The 18714-nt window shown below is 33.6% G+C and overlaps 1 protein-coding gene across 8 annotated transcripts in view; it reads right to left on the bottom strand.

Annotated features, from left to right (window-relative positions):
- The window catches only part of ATP2C1 (ATPase secretory pathway Ca2+ transporting 1), a 158257-nt gene that overhangs the window by 50025 nt on the left and 89518 nt on the right, over positions 1 to 18714 (bottom strand). For all 8 annotated transcript variants that reach the window (XM_055295433.2, XM_055295432.2, XM_055295436.2 and 5 more), the window contains 6 exons: positions 12429 to 12584; positions 11324 to 11392; positions 10228 to 10303; positions 7079 to 7145; positions 2346 to 2470; positions 1395 to 1492 (listed from right to left, as the gene is read on the bottom strand). In XM_055295433.2, the coding sequence (XP_055151408.1) occupies positions 1395 to 1492; positions 2346 to 2470; positions 7079 to 7145; positions 10228 to 10303; positions 11324 to 11392; positions 12429 to 12584 (591 nt within the window). The remainder of the gene's footprint in view (positions 1 to 1394; positions 1493 to 2345; positions 2471 to 7078; positions 7146 to 10227; positions 10304 to 11323; positions 11393 to 12428; positions 12585 to 18714) is intronic.

Genomic DNA, 18714 nt, shown 5'->3' on the forward strand with positions numbered 1-18714 from the left:
CATCTCATTAAAAATAAAAATAAATAAAAAATGTTTAATGACATTAATTGAGAGAGAAAACAATTAACAAATGGTTAATGCATTACATATAGCATGACCTTAAAACAAAAGAAAAACTAGTATTCTACCTTCCATACCTGGATCATATAAGCACATGTAATCCCAATGACCCTTCTGAATCATCCAGAAAGGGCACATTCACCAACACAGCATGGGGGATCTTTGACCAGATCTAACACCGTAAATATCAAGAGTCTCTTTTCAAAACCTATGTAAAATGGACGTAAATAAACCCAAGTACAACTTCTGTCAATTTGCCTACTGCTTATTTTTCTCAATGAATTAGCTATAAATACATTTTAAATTACTGTACCCAACATAAGTAGTGTTAAGAGCATTCCAGTCAAAAATCCTGCACAGACTGAGTAGGATTAGACTTGTCCATAAGCACCTTCAGGAAGAACTACTGCACAGTAATGTGCACTTAAGAGACAATGTATCAATATATAATTGTTAAAGTGATTCATTCATTCATTCATCAAATATTTATTACTATGAAGCAGGCTGTGTGCTAGGCAATATAGTTCCTGCTCTCTTATAATGGGGAAAAGGGACAGAAAATTTTACCTAAGATAAGGACTAAGAGGTATGAAATGCTAAGACAACATATAACATAGGGCCACTTCTGGGTGTTCTGAAGAAGTGGGTTGGAATTAAGGTGCAAAGGATGAAGAGGCATTAGACTATCCTAAACAGTGACAAAGGCAGCCAGGTTCTTAAAGCAGGAATAATTGTGTCACATCGAAAGAACTATAAAGCCAGTATACTTGGCGCACAGAAAGCAAAGGGTAGCATATAAGGATAGAGGGGAAAATAAGGGACAGAACATGTATGGCTTTGAGAGGCCACAGTTCAGGATCCTGATCATAATGGAAAACCATTGGAGTACCTTAATTTATGGAGTGACATGCTTAAAATTTGGTTCTAAAAAGATCCCTCAAGCTGCTTATGGAGTGAGGGCATCAAGAATGGATAAAGACCAGTCAAAAAGCTTTATCAGAATGGCAGGTGAGAAATGGCGGTAACTTAAAGAAGCTGGCTATAAAGTAGATGGCTGGGAAAATTCTTTAGGAAGTCAAAATTGGCAGGATTTGATTATGGATAGATGAAGGGGTGACTGAAAGAGATGTCAAGGAGGAATCAAAGTTTTTGGATTGAACAAGTGTACAAGCGGAATGAGACAAAGACTTGGTAAAATCACAGAGAGAGAAAATAACTCCACTACTAGTTTACAGCCCTTTTGAAGGTAAGACACTGGAACTGTTAGGAATGTTAAACACCACGTTTCTTACAGGGATACTGTTTTTGTTTGTTTTTAAAAACCTATAGAGTACCTCAGCATGCAGACCATCTGAAGTAAATATGTGAGTAACAGTCATTTCATTCTTCGTCAGTGTTCCAGTTTTATCTGAACAAATCACATTACAGCAGCCTAAAGAATTAAATCATTACAAGTCACCAAAAGAATCAAGGAGAAATATAGGTTCACTTAAAAAACAAATCAAAGACTAGAATCTTGTCCTACTTCTCTGAATTTTATAGAGATCAAACTCATTGGTAATTTTAGATTAACTTCTCTTATTATGCTTGTTTCAGCATAAGGTGCAGTTTCTGAAATTAAAAATAAAAATTAGATGATGACATGTTCTTATTTATATACAGTTAGTTTCTACAAAGCTACTTCACATTAGCTTTATGTAATGATCTTATATAACATCTTTTCTAGAAAGTTTGGAGAGTTCCTAAATATAAACCCATATAATTTCTTCAATCAGGATTTTTCAAGGTATTTCAGCTTCTCATATATGGAGAAGATATTAAAATACAAACTAGAAATTAAATTCAGTACATTTTTGGAGTTTCAAAGCATATTGCACATAAAGTTTTGTTACAGCAACATAACTGCTGTAAATTTACTGTTCTTACAGGCATATTCAACTCAAGTATGACATTTGGGATCTGCAATAATACATTATCTTCTTTGACATGTCACAAGAAAAAAATTCTATTAATTTTACTCCAAGATTTCAGTTGTCGTATGGATTTACTTAACATGATTTGAGCATTAGAACAATGATGTAGAAAGATTTCTCTTCAAGTCCCCTCACCTAAGGGATACGAATTTTTAATTGCCTTTTTTGGTTGTTAAAACCATATCCAATTTTGCCATAAGCCAAACATCATTATGCAAATCTCTAAGATAAAAACTGTAAAACTCTGAGATGATTCACTATTGACATAAACTTACACATCATTGTGTAAGAATGCTCTTAACACAGACTTACCCAGAGTTTCAACAATAGGCAGTTTTTTCACAATGGCCCTTTTCTTCACCATTCTCATAACACCAAGAGCTAGCGTCACTGTGACCACAATGGGGAGACCTTCAGGAATTGCTGCTACAGCCAAACTATAACCAATATATACAAAGTATTAAAATGTAGGTTAAACAGCACTCAAAGCAAAATTTAAATTGGATGTTACTTAAAGCTTAATAAAATGCAAAATTAATATAGTTAATACCTAAAAAATAAACTTCTCAAGAGGAAGAGAAAGTTAACATTTACTGGATACCTAGTAGCTGCCAGGTTAAGCACAGTGGTTAAAAAATGTAGGTTCTGACATCAAATTGCCTGGATTTGTATCCCTGGCTTCACCATCTCTTACTTGTGTGATCCTGGGCTGCTTACTAATCTAGCTCTGTAGTTTACTGTCCTCATCTATAAAATACAGATAACTACAAATGTTCAAACAAAAACTGGTACATGAATGTTCACGGCAACACTATTCACAATAGCCAAAAGATGGAAACAGGCCAAATATTCATCAACTGATAAATGTAAAATTGTGACATCCATGCAATGGAGTATTACTTTAGACACACACAAAAAGGAATGAAGTGCTAACACATGCTACAACATGAATAAACCTTGAAAACATTACGCTAAGTGAAAAAAGACAGACACAAAAGGTCCCATATTATATCATTTTATTTATATGAAATATCTAGAATAGGCAAATCCATAGAGATAGCAGATTAGTGAGTGGTTGCCAGCGACTAGGGGAAGAGGAAAACTGGGGAGTGACTGCTTAACGTGTACAGAGTTTTCTTCTGGCATGATGAAAAGGTTCTGAATCTAGATAGCGGTTAACAGTTGTAAAACATTGTGACCATACTTAACTCCACCAAATTAACTCTTTAAAACTGTAAATTTTATGATATGTGTATTTTATCACAGTTTAAAAAATTATTTCACTCTTGCCTTTTGTAATTAAAAAATAACAAGTCTTTCTCTGTGCCATTCCAAATACTATCTCTTGACTCTGCTAGAAATAAGGACATAAGCAATTTAACCCTTCATTCTACCACTGTTCCCTCTGCTGCTTCTATTTCCTAATTTCCATTACCAACTTTTTCTTTGCGTAATCTAGTATATTAGCATCCTTTTCTATAAACGTAATTGACTTCTTCATGCTTTATTTACTGGTTGATTTTAAAGTTGAAAGCACATAAGCAACAATATTATTGGCTAAACAATACACACTGAAGAGTCAAGAAATATGTATTATCATTAATACTTCCTTTTCTCCTTTGGGCTACTCAGAGAGAATGTTCCTAGTTCAAATGGAATCCTTTTTTTTCTTTTTTCTTTTCTTTCTTTTTTTAAATGCTTCCATTAAGGAAAAATAGGCATCATCACTTACAATCTAGATACAATGAATCTTTTCAATCTTTTATATTTAAGTCATCTTAGCAAAACTTTGCAGAGGAATAAATAAATTGTAAAAAACTTCACTCTAAATTTTCATTTTAATGATAACCCAAAACTATTCCTGGACTTGAAGGCATCTATACCTGAAATGGGTAACATCTTTTGGATGCAACTAACTGCTCATCTACTGTTTTTGGTGAACTTGGAACATATTTATCTTATAAATATTGATTTCAGATTTCAAAAAATATTTCTAACAGCCTCTAGCTTATTAATCTAGTTCTTCTTCTTGCATTTGTTCTGTCAAATTGCAACACTTCTAAAACCACTGATGGCTCCCAATTGTGTTGAAAAGAGAACAGTTATCTTCTTTGGTCCATGACTGCAAAACATTTTCAATTTTAGATTTATAAACACCAATTACAATGATGAATCCAATGAATTTTTCTACTTCTGCATAATCTATTTCCTTTTAATCACTTTTATATTCATACCAGCCTTAAGCATTTCTCCACTTAAAAGCAGTATGAAGTCAATGCTGATAAACAAGCATCATAAAAGATGAATGAAATAGGATCATATATTCATTTAGCAAAAAGAGATGGTCCAGATTCTTGCTGGACATCTCCAGCAAGACTGCATGACAGAGTCCGTGCTGCAGAATGATTAACTGGAAGAGAATACCTGTTTCTTTTTTGTCCTTAAAAACAGACTGCTCACTCATCAAAACTAAGGTGTTTGAGAAGATCTAGAGTATCATCATCCAAAGACTCAGTCTTGAGATTTCACTTATATTATTAATTTCACCCACATCATTACAGCCTACAGTGCTTCTATTTGGCTCTTTGCACTGATCTTCTGATTTGTCTAATAATTGTGAAAAGTCTTCTCTATTATTCTCTTTGCCATTATAGTAGAAAGTGAAAAATTTTGAATTCTCATTTTTGTTCAATGAAAGCTGTAACAAACAAACCTAAAGATTGTGCCTTTAGACTTCTTTTACACCTTAGTAAATGATGCAATACTTTAGGCAACATAATAAGAAAACTAAAGAATAAGAGAATAGTGATGATTTACTTTATTATTACATCAACCGTCTCAATGATTCCATCATTTTTCTGCTTTCTTATTGTTTTAGTCATCTTCAGGACTCTTGCGAATAATTGTTAAAATAATTCCTAGGGTGAAAAAATTGTAAAATACTTCAAGAAAGAGGAAAAATAGGATCATTAAAGGTCCCATAATGTAGCTTATATTTATAAAAGATTCCAATGGATCCATACTGCAAAACAGAATTGCAAAATAGAATGAGTTTTATTCTATTTGAAAAGTTTTAAGTTTCTTGTCCTTTGGAAGACCTTGAAGAAAGAACAGAAGTTACGATATGTCAATTTGTACAAACAGAACTCAAAAAAAACCCCAAATCCTCAAAAACTAAAAATGATCCAATGGATAATATGTCAATGTTTAATATCTCAAACTTATTCCCCATTTTAAATGTATTTTATATTTAATCCATGGCATTTTTAAATACAAATTTAAACCAAGAGTTTCAAATTGCATTTTCACCCCCTCCCTTGAGAAAAAAAAACACATTCTTTCACTATATCACAAATATCTTTTTACTTCTTATTCATCCTGATTCCTTGTTATCTATTTGACTTTTCTTTTTGAAAGACACTGACTTCTGTTCTAATATTTGAAATATTTCCTATGCCTACAACAGACGTCTACCAAGATTTCTTTTTCTTAGATGCCTAAGTAAGTTCTTGCCCTTTCTTATGTCTATTATCATCTTCCTTTCTTTCACCCTTGTTTTGCTGGAATTCATACAAGGACGGGTAGGAAATGAACGTTCTGAGTACTTGCCTACCTATTTGTAACTAATTGGACCAATCCTTTGGCTAGGCCTAATTTCCAGATTTATGATCAATTGCCCCCTAATCTGTTACCATTGCTCCACTGTATTCTAATGCAATCTGATGTTAATAAAATAATCTTCCCCTTCTGGATTTGATTAACTCTAGTTCTATTCACCTAGTGACCTGGTAAGAATAATGTCAAGTATGCTGCTAGATAACACTGCTATGATTAAGGGATCCCCTGACTAATAAAATCTCTCTGGACTAGGAGAGTTATAATTATCTTATAGGAAGTCACAGCTTTGAGTTTCTCGAGTGTAGTAACTCTTGTAACTAGACATGTCCCTTGCAGGCATCTGGAAACGCATATTTCAAAATATGTCTCTCATAGAACACGAGATATTTTAACCCAAGGTAGATCCCACACTCATAAGGTTGACCTTATCTCCTTGTACTTGAGTGAATTGCTACATGGACTGCTGTGGACTCTCAGGAGAAGGCTGACTGAAGTTACCCTGCTGTGTTCAGGGCACAGGTATCAGATGTGGTCTGTGAAAGTCTTGTGAGTTGGAATGTTTAGAAGAACCCAAAAAGACCCTATGGTAGAAACTGCAGTTGCTAATGAGAAGTCTGATGCCAGCGTAGTCACCCTTCCTTTGTAGATGACCTGACTTTTTTTCTTTAGTTTCACAATTATGTATCAAGGTTGAAGTTTTTTCCATTCTGCTTGGCATTTAGTGAATCCTTTCAATCTATAAAGACTTACTTTTTGCCTTAGCTTGAGAAAATACTTCTGTGTCATATGTAATTTTTGAAACTCCAATTAGTTACAAGTGGTATTTCCTGAAATTATTCCTCTTTATCATTTTATCTCATTCTTTCTAAGACTTTTTACTCTTTTTGGGGGGAGACCTCTTTGAATTTATATTATACCCCTACAATTGAATTTTCAATTTCAGCAATCATAATCTTACTTTCTAAAAACTCTTTTTGTTCTCTGATCCTTTTCTACAACAATTTATCTCATGGATGCAGTTTCTTCACAAGTCTCTGAAAATACAAACACTTGGTTTTTAAGTTTGTCTTCATTTCTTCAATGTTTCGTTTTCCTCTGAAATTGATTATTCAGTTTCTATATTGTGAACTTTCTCTTTCATGCTGCTAGTTTTCAATTTGGCAATCCTTAATTGTCTATTTATATATAAAAAGACAATAATGCATGAGTAATTCCAGACATCTAGTATGGGTTTTCTTCATTACCATATACATACATTTTCATTTTTCTAAGGATAATTTTAATATATGACTTCTGAACTATTTATGTAGCGATATTATACTCTTATGGGCTGCATGTAATACTGATCTCCATAATAAAATGTAAGCTGTGTCCATTAGAGAAATAAAAGAGGCAAAAGAGTCCAATTATAAAGTATTGAGACTTACCTTACACTAATAGTAAACATTTCCAGGATGTCTTTTCCCAGTAACCAGCCAACCAACATGATGATTCCTGAAAGATAATTAAATAGTTATTTTTCCCTTTTACATACAATCACCTAGAAGGAACAGAACAAACTGAAGGAATCTAAAACATCCCTTGACAAAAAAGGGAAAGCATATCAGATCACAATTACAAGATTTTATAAAAATCCATTAAACAGGGGAGGTTAAAGTTAACACTGCTTAATGTGAATGCTGTGCATACTCACATATGTACATGTGTGCACACACACACCACACATGCACACACACACATAGTTTTACTTTTGGTTGACACTGCTCCTACCCATCCCTTAAAGCAGTAATATTTTATTATTTTTTAAAAAATTACCAGTATGTTCATACAATGAAAAAAAGAAGGTGGCAGCAAACATATAGGTCTTCTATTTAATATCAAATATGCAAAATTAAACCCTAAAACTTTATTTTCCATAACACAATATCCAGACACTTCTCAGCAAATCCATACTACATACAAAGGGACACTCAGGACTTGGCTCAAAAAGTGATGTGCCTTACGTTAAGCACCTAGAACTGCCTTAACATCTAAAATTTACTACTTTCATGGCATTTCAAAAATGTAAACATCAGTTAAACCAATACTCCTTGCTTTAACCTTTTATCTTTGAAAAGAATGGGGGAAAGGGGCACACAAGCAGGTTTGTGAGGAAAAAGCAAACAGATTCATGAGAGGTTTGATAATATAAGCTATCTCAAGATTGCAAATCAATACGAACATTTAAGACAAGTTTTTTTCATCTTCGTATAACTAAAGAATAATTATCCAAATAGCAACCTTCTAAGATCCCATCCCAAATACTATCATGATGAAAGAAATTATGTCCAAAGGATTATACCAGGGGTCAGCAAACTATAATCTGTGGGTCTCCTGTCTGCTTATGTAAATAAAATTTGTTGGAACATAGCCACACTCATTTATTTACATATTTTCTATGATTGCTTTCATGCTAATGGTAAAGTAAAGTATTCCCAACAGAGACCACATGGACTAAAATATTTACTATCTAGTTCTTTACAAAAAAAAAAAAAAATTGCTGACCCCTGATCTAGCTCTTGACCTTGGCAAGAAAAATTATGTCCAATGTAATATACTAAGATAAAACCAGAGAATCGTAAAGTTGAAACATATTTATTACTAAATTTGAAATGGTTTATGGTACAGTGCTAATAGAAACTAAAAAGATTTAATTGGCTAGAATGCCCTTCAATTTATCAAATTCACTATAAAATTTCTAGAAAATGAAGACCAATAATCAAATGGAAGGAGTTAGGAGGGCATACACACCAGTGAAACAAAAACAACTAAGGTAACTTCCTACCTTCTACTTTATGTTTACAATGAAGATAGATGGATAAACAGAATTACTATTTAAGAAGTTGTTTCAACTAATATTGTATTAACAGAAATATTGCTTTAAAATTGCATTACTCCTGTAATCCCAGCACTTTGGGAGGCTGAGGCGGGCAATCACATGAGTTCAGGAGTTTCAGACCAGCCTGGCCAACATGGTAAAATCCCGTCTCTATTAAAAATACAATAAAAAAAATTAGCCAGGTGTGGTGGCGCACACCTGTAATCCCAGCCACTCGGGAGGCTGAGGCAGGGAAATCGCTCGAACCCCAGGAGGCGGAGGTTGCAGTCAGCCAGGATTGCGCCATTGCACTTCAGCCTGAACAACAAGAGTGAGTCTCTGTCTCAAAAAAAAAAAAAAAATTGTATTACTGACTGAAATACTAAGCTAGCTGGAATAATTAACATGGTAAGAAAATTAAAGGAGGAAAGACTCCAAAATTAATGCAAGTGCTTAACGTGTGATAAAAACGTGACTTCAATCCAATGAATGAAGACTGGATTACAGAATTAATGGGATAATTAACTTGAACAAAAAAGTTAAAACTCTGCCTTAAGCCACGTACTAAAATAAATTTTAAATAAAATAGTAAAATGTCAAAAATAAAAAACTATACAATAATGTTTTAATAAATGTTCTTATAAACATGAAGTTGGGAAAATCTTCCGGAACAGAACAAAACCAACTTAATCGCAGAGATTATCAATAGGAGGGTGATAACAGAATCTCAAGGAAAAGGGGATGTTTTAACCCATTTGTGTCTGAGGTTGCAATTTTTTGAATTTTTGCAACCAGACCTGGGCAATGACCTTGAGCAGTAGGATATAAATAACTCCCACATGCTTAGCATTCCAATAATGGAACACTAGGCATAAATAATTACATATATTGTCCTCTTACCAAGTTTATTCCACATGCCTCAAAGGCAACTTAAATGGGGAAAAAAAATACTTATACAACAAAAAGATTGATAATCTAGTCATATAAAACGCTTTTATCAATCTAAGACTCAAGACACAAGAAAAGGGACAAAAGAAATCGTTGGCAGGTCATAAAATGAAATAAAAATGATAAACCCACACATGACAAAGCATTCGGTTTCTCTAATAATGAACTGTGAAATCAAATAATGAGAACTCTTTTATTTACAGTTGAAGTTAATGACAATACTTAAAGCTGGCCAAAAATTTAAGTTACATGGATCCCCTTTGACTAAATAATTTTATTTCTAAGAATTTTTCCTTAAAAAAGAGAGGTATTTACCAGAAGATACTACACTGAAGAAGTATTTATACGACAAAAAAAATCTCAAAAAATCCTAAATGTCTAGAAGAGGTCTTCTTATGTTTTCCCACAAAATAGAATACTATACAGCCTTTACGTTTGTTTTATGTGAGCATCAATTTAATGACAAGAGTTTTATGACAGGATATATGAAATAAAAATAGAAAAGCAGTCCATAAAACTATAGTATGACATTCTTGTTGAAGACTAGAAAGACAAATACTAAACTGTTTAAAGAAATATTTTCTGATTACAAGAATCAGAGTTCTATTTTTTCTTTGTTGAAATGAACAATGGCTAGTAGTCTTATAATTTTAAAAATGATTACACTTAATAAAAAAGAAAAGGCAATAAATAAAACTAGAATAACACCACCCTTCACATTCAAAAAACAAAACTCAAATAAAAATATATACATACTCACTCTTCTCTTACCTATTATACCAAAGGAGTAAAAGGAAAGCTGTTTTCCTAAGAGGTCCATGCTCTTCTGCAGAGGGGTTTTTGGTGCCTTGATAAATTGAAGAAGAGTGTCACCACAATTAGCTATATTTACTAAGCTTTATCAAGTGCCAGGGGCTTGCTAAGTGCTTGACAAAGCAATTCCTAAGTTAACCATACAACTCTCCCATAAGGTAAATAATCACCTTCACTGAGAAAACTGAGACTTAGATTTTACACAGTGCCCAAAGTCACACAGTGAGGAACAGAAATTCTCTATTTTTAAAAACCTGTTTATTATTTGAAAAGGTCCATTCTCTCTATGCTTCCTTTTGAGGAAAAATCTGTTCTCCCTCCTACCAACCACTGCAGGACTTCATTACCATCAGCTGCTCTCTCACTTACTTTTCCAATTTCCCCCTTTCTGTATCCACAAACATGCTAGTAACCCAGGTCTTTTAATCCCCCCTCATCTGCTAACCCTCTTCTCTATTCATCCCTTCACTGCCATGCCTCTTGGAATGAGTTCCCACTTTGCATCGCATACTGGAGTTTTGGCAGGTTACCTGAGAAATCCAGAGGATTTGGGGAGAACATGACATTTGCAGAATGCAACTTCTTTTTATAATAAGAAAGTATTTAAAATGAATTCATCCTTAATACTTTTAGCCGAGAATATCTTGTAGGTTATTTTACTTGGCAATCTTTTCCCTGCCACCCTTACTTGGAATTATGTGAAGTTGAAAAAATTTGACAGAAGACATATTCCAAGGTACAAATATACTAATTACTAATCCTTAAAATTACAACACTAATTTCTGAAAATAATAAGATCTACAAATAAGTGGCTATAAGCCTTTTTCTGCTATAAACAATGAGTAAAGCTCAAAATCCTTTAGAACACTAACAACATCAATTTAGAACTTTTCAATTACAGGTTTTCCAATTATGTTTCTAAACAGAAACAATTGATTTCCATTCTGAATAAAATACTGCTCTCAACAGTATATAAAATAATCCAACATTCTCTACTTACAATGAAGAATTTCAGATTTGGAACAAATACATCATTAACATATTAAGTACTCACCTCTTCTGCTTGCATCATTTTAAAAACCTCCCCAAATTCAGAATTTTCTCCTGTTCCAATGACAACACCCTAAGGGGAAAAACAGGAAAATACATTTACATCCAGATGAAATGTAAACCAAAACACATACACATACACATCCAACAACTTTCAAAGTCTTACCTACAGTGAAGATGTCTAACATACACACTCCTAAGATTTCCTCAGCAAATTTACTTTTTTATGTTACTGTCATTAGCATTTGCCCCTTATGATTTAAACCCTGGAAACAAACATTACATTAAACGTGTTGCTGGCCGGGTGCTGTGGCTCACGCCTATAATCCCAGTACTTTGGGTGGCCGAGGCGGGTGGATCACTTGAGGTCAGGAGTTGGAGATCAGCCTGGCCCACGTGGTGAAATGCCATCTCTACTAAAAATACAAAAAATTAGCCAGGCGTGATGGGATATGCCTGTAATCCCTGCTATACGGGAGGCTGAGGCAGGAGAATCACTTGAACCTGGAAGGTGAAGGTTGCAGTGAGCCAAGATCGTGCCACTGCACTCCAGCCTGGATGACAAAGCGAGACTCCGTCTCAAAAAAAACATATAGCAGACTCAATTCTGAGGCCTATTTTTTGCCTATATTAGTATTTCTGAAATACAAATATGTATTATACTCAACAGGAGACATTTAATATAGTTTCTTTTTATCCCTAGTGAATGGTGTCTTTTGCACTGGTGGAGTATCAGAATTCAGGAAACGAAGCATTTGAAATCGATCAACAGGTGAACGATATATAGTCAGATTATTACAGCCAGTATCATATCAACTAAATTAAAATTTATTTAATAATAAACACAGCCATGAAAACACTGTTTCTCTCTTTAAAAAGAAACAGGTATTGAGGATTATCCATTATCTGGGAAACAGCGGAACTATGGAAATAGTATACTTCAGGGACACAGATTCTCCCCAGTTTCACAAATAGATGTAACGGGTTAAGTTCAATTTTATCTTTTGTCATGTATTTGAAAAAATTCCACATAAAATCAGCAAAAAATAACTGAGAAAATAGTTTCAAACAAAGGAACTGCTTTTTTCAAATCAGGAAAAAAAATTTACCTTTGCTTTGCCACATCTGACCAGTGTTCCCATAAAGGCAATGTTACTTCTCGATGCAAGATCTCCATTAGTTGCAGCTGGCTGAGGAGCTGTCACCTTAGAACAAGGCGTTGTCTCACCTGTCAAGCTGGACTCATCAATGGAAAGATCCACAGCCTTAGGGAACATAAAGAATCCCAGATTCAAATTTTGTGCTACATTTAACATCTCTAGAGTTCATAACATCATCACTTCTTCCTCAAATATCCCTTTTCCATTGATTAGCCACATCTTGTATCAAAACCATCACTCTAAGACAAAAGACCAGAATCAGTACAATCATATTTTAAAATACAATTAAGTCAACAAAATCTAAGACATGCCAAGTAGAATGCTGTACCATGAGACTAGATTAGCCTAAAATTGAAAATACAACTAGGAAAAATTTGACACTAGCTAACACTCAATCTTCATCTAGAGAAAACTCAACTTTTCATGACAAAATATTATTTCCTAATTTTGCCATGTCCCTAAAGTTCTGGAAATATGGCTTGGCAGATTAAAACCATCAGCGATGACTGAAAGTGATACATGAATAAAGGGGAAAAATATTACTTAGAAATCATTTCATTATTTTGGAATCAATTTTCATAAAATCATTCTTGCTATACATGCCGTTTATTCCAAATTACAATTTGCAAGACTCAAAAATGTATACAAATGTTTTCATGCAGATCATAACTATCATATCTTCCAACTCTGCAACAGGGCTCAATTTTGAAGGCTTCACTCATGACACAGTATTTACCACCCAAGCATACAGAAAAAAGAAAAAAAAAAAACTATTTTATGAGCATAGATACATACACACATACATACATACATATATACAAACAAACAAGTGGGGAAGAGGACTAGGGCCAAGTAAGTCAGAAATAGTTAAGAGTTAAACAGCTTCCTCTACTGCAGTGCTCTCAAAACTTTCAATACATTAATGTGAATCACTTCAACAGGAATACAGATATACAGCAAAGCTTCTGAAAGGAGGACAGCATTACATCCACTACCTCAGAACTTGTTAGAAGTTAGAGTCCCTTGCTCCACCTCAAACACAGGGTGGAAAAAGTAAACCTAACAGACTGTATTTACAAGCCCTCCAGGTGATTCTGTTGCAAATTTCTATCCATTTTATTCCAGAAGCAATTATTCAAGGGTCCTTAGGATACTCTGTAAGAAACTAGGAATTAGTTCATGACTTTACTGATCTTACAGGCTCATTCATTCACCCAACAAACATTTATTGACTATCAGTGTTAGGCACTGAGCAAGCTCCTGAAAAGAAAACAGGATAAATTACTGCATAGTATCACTGCTATTTTAGGCTGAGTCAGTATTCTCAAGGCCTGTCTTAACTCTCAGTTCACACTATGTACCAAGTATTCTAAATTTAAATTTTTTTTTTTTTTTGGCGGGGGGTGAAAAGTTATAAATTACATCTTTTCAAATGGTTCATTTCTGAGCATAAAAACCTCAACCTCATGTAAAATGATTATTAAAAACTGGTTCACAGAATCTTCATCTCCTCAACAAAACTGTTTTAATTTGATCAACAACATTCCTATATCCACTTAACAAATATTTATTACTGTTTACAGTGTGCCAGGCCCTGTGCTTTATCACACACAGTAGGAGAATCAGCAGTGAACGAAACAAAGTTTCTACCCTTGGATATTAATGGGAAAGTGATTTTAAACAAGCACGAGTATATAACATAATGCCAGGTAGGGGGAAAACAACAAACATAATAAAAATAGAGTCACATTTTAGAAGAAAACATTCCCCAAAACCAGGTAATCCTCTGCAGAGCCCTGACAGACTGGAGAGCTCCAAGGCTGGGCCATAATTAGGGAGAGTGGATTTCATGTAAAGGCAATAACAAGTACAAAGACCTTGGGGACAGGAACATGTTTGGTGTGTTTGTGTGTTAGGCAAACATATAACTGCAAAAATAACAGTTTACATTAGATTGTTAAGTTTTAAAATATTCATCACGAAAATAAATATAACTCCAAAGAGACAAAATTGTGCTAGCATTTCCCAAAAGTTTAGATAATATGACAATAGAATGAATTTTAGTATCAAAATAAGCTTACAAAAATTATTCTTTAAAACACAGATCAATAGTCCTTTAGACTTTAAAGGATTTTGCATTTAACATTAATTGTGTATACAAACACAAACCAGTTAATAAATTCGAGTTCATTACCTTAACGCAACTGAAAATTTAAAAAACAACTGCCACGCTCAAAGGCAAGTGAATTTTTCTTTATTAAAGGAACATATTTATTTGACTTTTCTTTCCACGTTAACCTTGGAACTATTTAACTTTTCATATTAACACATGTATTAGCAAGGTAAGAGAAACAAATCTTAAAATGGGCCCTTCTTCAAAGATAATGCCAATACTAAAAATCAGCTGACATTTCATTGCTTACCATCTGCTAGGCACTATGCTACATATCTATGCTAAATTATCACATTTAATCCTACTAACAACTCCCATGAGGCAAGTAATTACTATTATTATCTGTTTTACAGGCACTGAAAGGTTAAGTAACTCATCCAACGTTATAGAGGTAGAACGCTATGCAGATAAAATTCCAGTGTTGAAAGATTTTAACTCCAGATTCCACTTATTTAGAGGATCAATCTGCAAATTATTTCTCCTCCCCAATTTTGTAACCACTTACAGAAAAATATAGGTATAACACATAAAGCAAAGATATGTAAAAAATTATGTATTATCTGAATTACAAGTAAATTTATATAAGGTTCATTTTATTTAGCAAGCTCATCTTTAATGCTTGTTACAACAATCAGAGTTGCACGTAACTTTCCAAGATCTTAATTAGAAAAGAGACCCACTAATATTTAAAAATAAATACTTGTAGAAATTTACAGAACTCCTTCCGTAAGAGAAGTAAAACTCATGTTTTCCCTTTGAAGACTTTTGCTTTAAATGTAAATCTTAAACATGGATAAATACTAACATGAAGTGACCAATAGAGAAGGAATTTTTTTTTTAATCTGTTGTTTTTAAAAAGAGGAAAAGCATGATTTCACGGCTCTGTCAGCAACCTAGCTCTTAGGTTTCAGCCTCAGAACAACATTCACTTAAGAGAGCCCTTGTCTGGTGGAACAGACAAGCTGATGTGGAAGAAAAAGGAGCTCAGGACCCTAATTTTTTCCTATATCATTATAAATTTGTAACTAAAACTCAAATTATCATGAAATTTGTCTAAATCTTACAATGTCCCAATCTGCAAAGATTTCAACTATCTGTTGAATACGAATACTAAGTCACAAGTTATTTTCTCTTAATAGTGATTGCAAGAGTTTTCCTAGGAAGTAGTTTTGAGGGAGTAGAGGGAAAGAAAAGGTGGAAATTAATAAATTAAGCAAGCCTATTACAGTTTAATAAAGTCACAATTTAATTCGTCTGAGAAGAAAGATATTAGAGTCATTATTCATTGCATTCATGAGAGAGGGAAAAGTAGGATAAAGTGAAATCAAAGAATCAGCCAGCCCCATGACACCCAGCCAAAAGTTTAAGTATTAAACCCTCAGAAGACCTGTTAATGAACAAGAAAACTGATTTTCACTTTCATTCTTCTTCAAGCACTCTGGTGGAGGTGTGAATATGCTATAAAGCAGTTCAAAAATCAGAATATAAATAAGAATCAAGACGACTATCTAATCCACAGTCTAAATATTTAACATGTACACAATAAAAATGATTGGAAAATTCACAAGATTATTATTCCCATAAAACACTAGGAAGAAAGAAATCAAATGCCAGTCACAAAGGTTTCTTGAAAGGCAGAAAGTACTTTTAAAAATTCAGGTTAACATGGAACAACTGGCAGCTACAAATAAGTTCTTAAGCTAAAGAACGGTTTGACATACAGTATACTGATAAGGCAATCACCTCTCGAGTCTAGAATTAAAAGCAAATCATTGAAAATCAAATTAGAAATGGATTTCTCTCCCCAGAAAACAATCTTCCAAAATACTCACCTGTAGCTGCCTGATCATGATAAAATTTCTTACTTCTCTCAAAAATTAACATACCTCACTGTTTATGCAAATGAAGAAAAATGTAATTTAAAATCTTCATGTATTTAACTTATTAACACTCAAAGCCAAACCAACCAAGTGTTATGTATTACTGAAAACGATACACGAAATTAATTTTATCCCGTGGTAAATGCTTACATAAATTGCTAACTTTCTGATTCGAGTATACAGAAAAAGTTATTCAGAAGATATAGCTGTTTCATCTACATTGAAAATGTTCGGTATAACCACCTTCCTCAATGATCTTAGCTACATCTTCTGAATAACTTGCTGCAGCTTCTCCATCAACATCTGCTGCTTCATCTTGCACTTACAGAGATGGCTTCTTTTCTTAAACCTCATGAACCAACCTCTGCAAGCTTCAAACTTTTCTTTGGCAGCTTCCTCACTTCTCTCGGCCTTCATAGAACTGAAGAGAGTTAGGGTCCTGCTCTGGATTAGGTTTGGTTTAAGGAAATATTGTGGCTGCTTCTATGTTTTATCGAAACCTTTCAAACTTTCTTCATATCCACAATAAGGATATTTTACTTCTTATCATTTGTGTGTTCACTGGAATAGCACTTTTAATTTCAAGAACTTTTTCTTTGCATTCACAACTTGGCTAATTGTTTGAGGCAAGAGGCCTAGCCTTCAGCCTATCTTAGCTTTTGACATGCATTCCTCACTAAGCTTAATCATTTCTAGCTTTTGACTTAAAGTGAAAGACATGCGATTTTTCCTTTCATCTGAACACTTAAGAAGCCACTGTAGGGTTATTAATTGGCTTAATTTCCATATTGTTGTTTCTCAGAGAACAGGAAAGCCCAAGGAGAGGGAAAGAGTAGTCAGGCAGAGCAGCAGTAGAAAACATGCAACATTTATTCATTACATTTATGGTCTTACATGAACATAGTTAATGGTGCCCCAAAACAATTTTAACAGTAACAGCAAAGATCACTGATTACCATAATAGACATAATATTGAAAAAGTCTGAAATACTGTGAGAATTACCAAAATGTGACACAGAGACACAAAGTGAGCACCATGCTGTTGGAAAAATGGTGCTAACAGACTTGCCTGACACAGGGCTGCCACAAATCTATTATTTTTTAAAATGCATTATCTTTGAAGCATGATAAAATGAGGTATGCCAGTACAATCTCAGAAGGAAAAAAGAGAAGGTGACAGAAAGAATAGCTGAAGATAAAATGGCTGAGAACTTCCCCAACTTGATGAAAGACATAAATCTACACAACCAAGGAGCTCAATGAAATCCAAATATAATAAACTCAAAGATATCCACAATTAAACACATTATAATCAAACCATTGAAAGATAAAGACAGAATCTTGAAAACAGCCACAGAAACAACTTATCACATAACAGAATTTTCATTAAGATTAATAGCTCATTCCTAATCAGAAACCATAGAGGCCAAAAACAGCAGATATTTATAATATTCAGAAAAAAAAACCTGTCAACCAATAATTTTCTATCTGGCAACATTATCTTTTAAAAATGAAGGAGAAATTTTATATTCCTAAATAAACAAAAGCTAAAAGAGTTCATCACTAGTCAGACCTGACTCATAAGAAATGCTAAGAGACAGCCCTTCAGGCTGAAATAAGAAAGTAGAAAGTAACTCAAAGCCATATGAAGACATAAAGAATTCCAATGAAGCTAACTATGTAGGTAAAAATAAAAGTCAGTATTATTGTATGTTGAGTTCGTGACTCCTGTGTTTGCTTCCTATATAATTAAAACTTATAAATGCATAAAATGCTTATAAATCTTTATTAATGGGCACAGAATGCATAAAGATGTCATTTGCAAAAATAACAAAGATGAGGGAGATGTGGGCTGTACGATTTTGTATGCTACTGAAGCAAAGTTGGTATCACTTCAAACTAGATTGTTATAAGACTAGGATGTTCATTGTAATCCACATATAATCACTAATAAGTAAACAGTATGCACAGAAAATAATTCGAGGGAATAAAAAAGGTACATCAAAAAAAATCAGTTGGAGGGGCATGGAAAAAAAATCAAACAAACACAAAGAAGGGCACAATGGAGAAACTGAGGAACATAAAAAGATAACACAATAGAAAACAAGTAACAACAGAAGTCCTTTCCTATCAGTAATCACTGTAAGTGTAAATGGATTAAATTCACCAACTATGTGATATA

This window comes from Symphalangus syndactylus, chromosome 10 (assembly GCF_028878055.3).
Source record: "Symphalangus syndactylus isolate Jambi chromosome 10, NHGRI_mSymSyn1-v2.1_pri, whole genome shotgun sequence".
NCBI lineage: Eukaryota > Metazoa > Chordata > Mammalia > Primates > Hylobatidae > Symphalangus > Symphalangus syndactylus.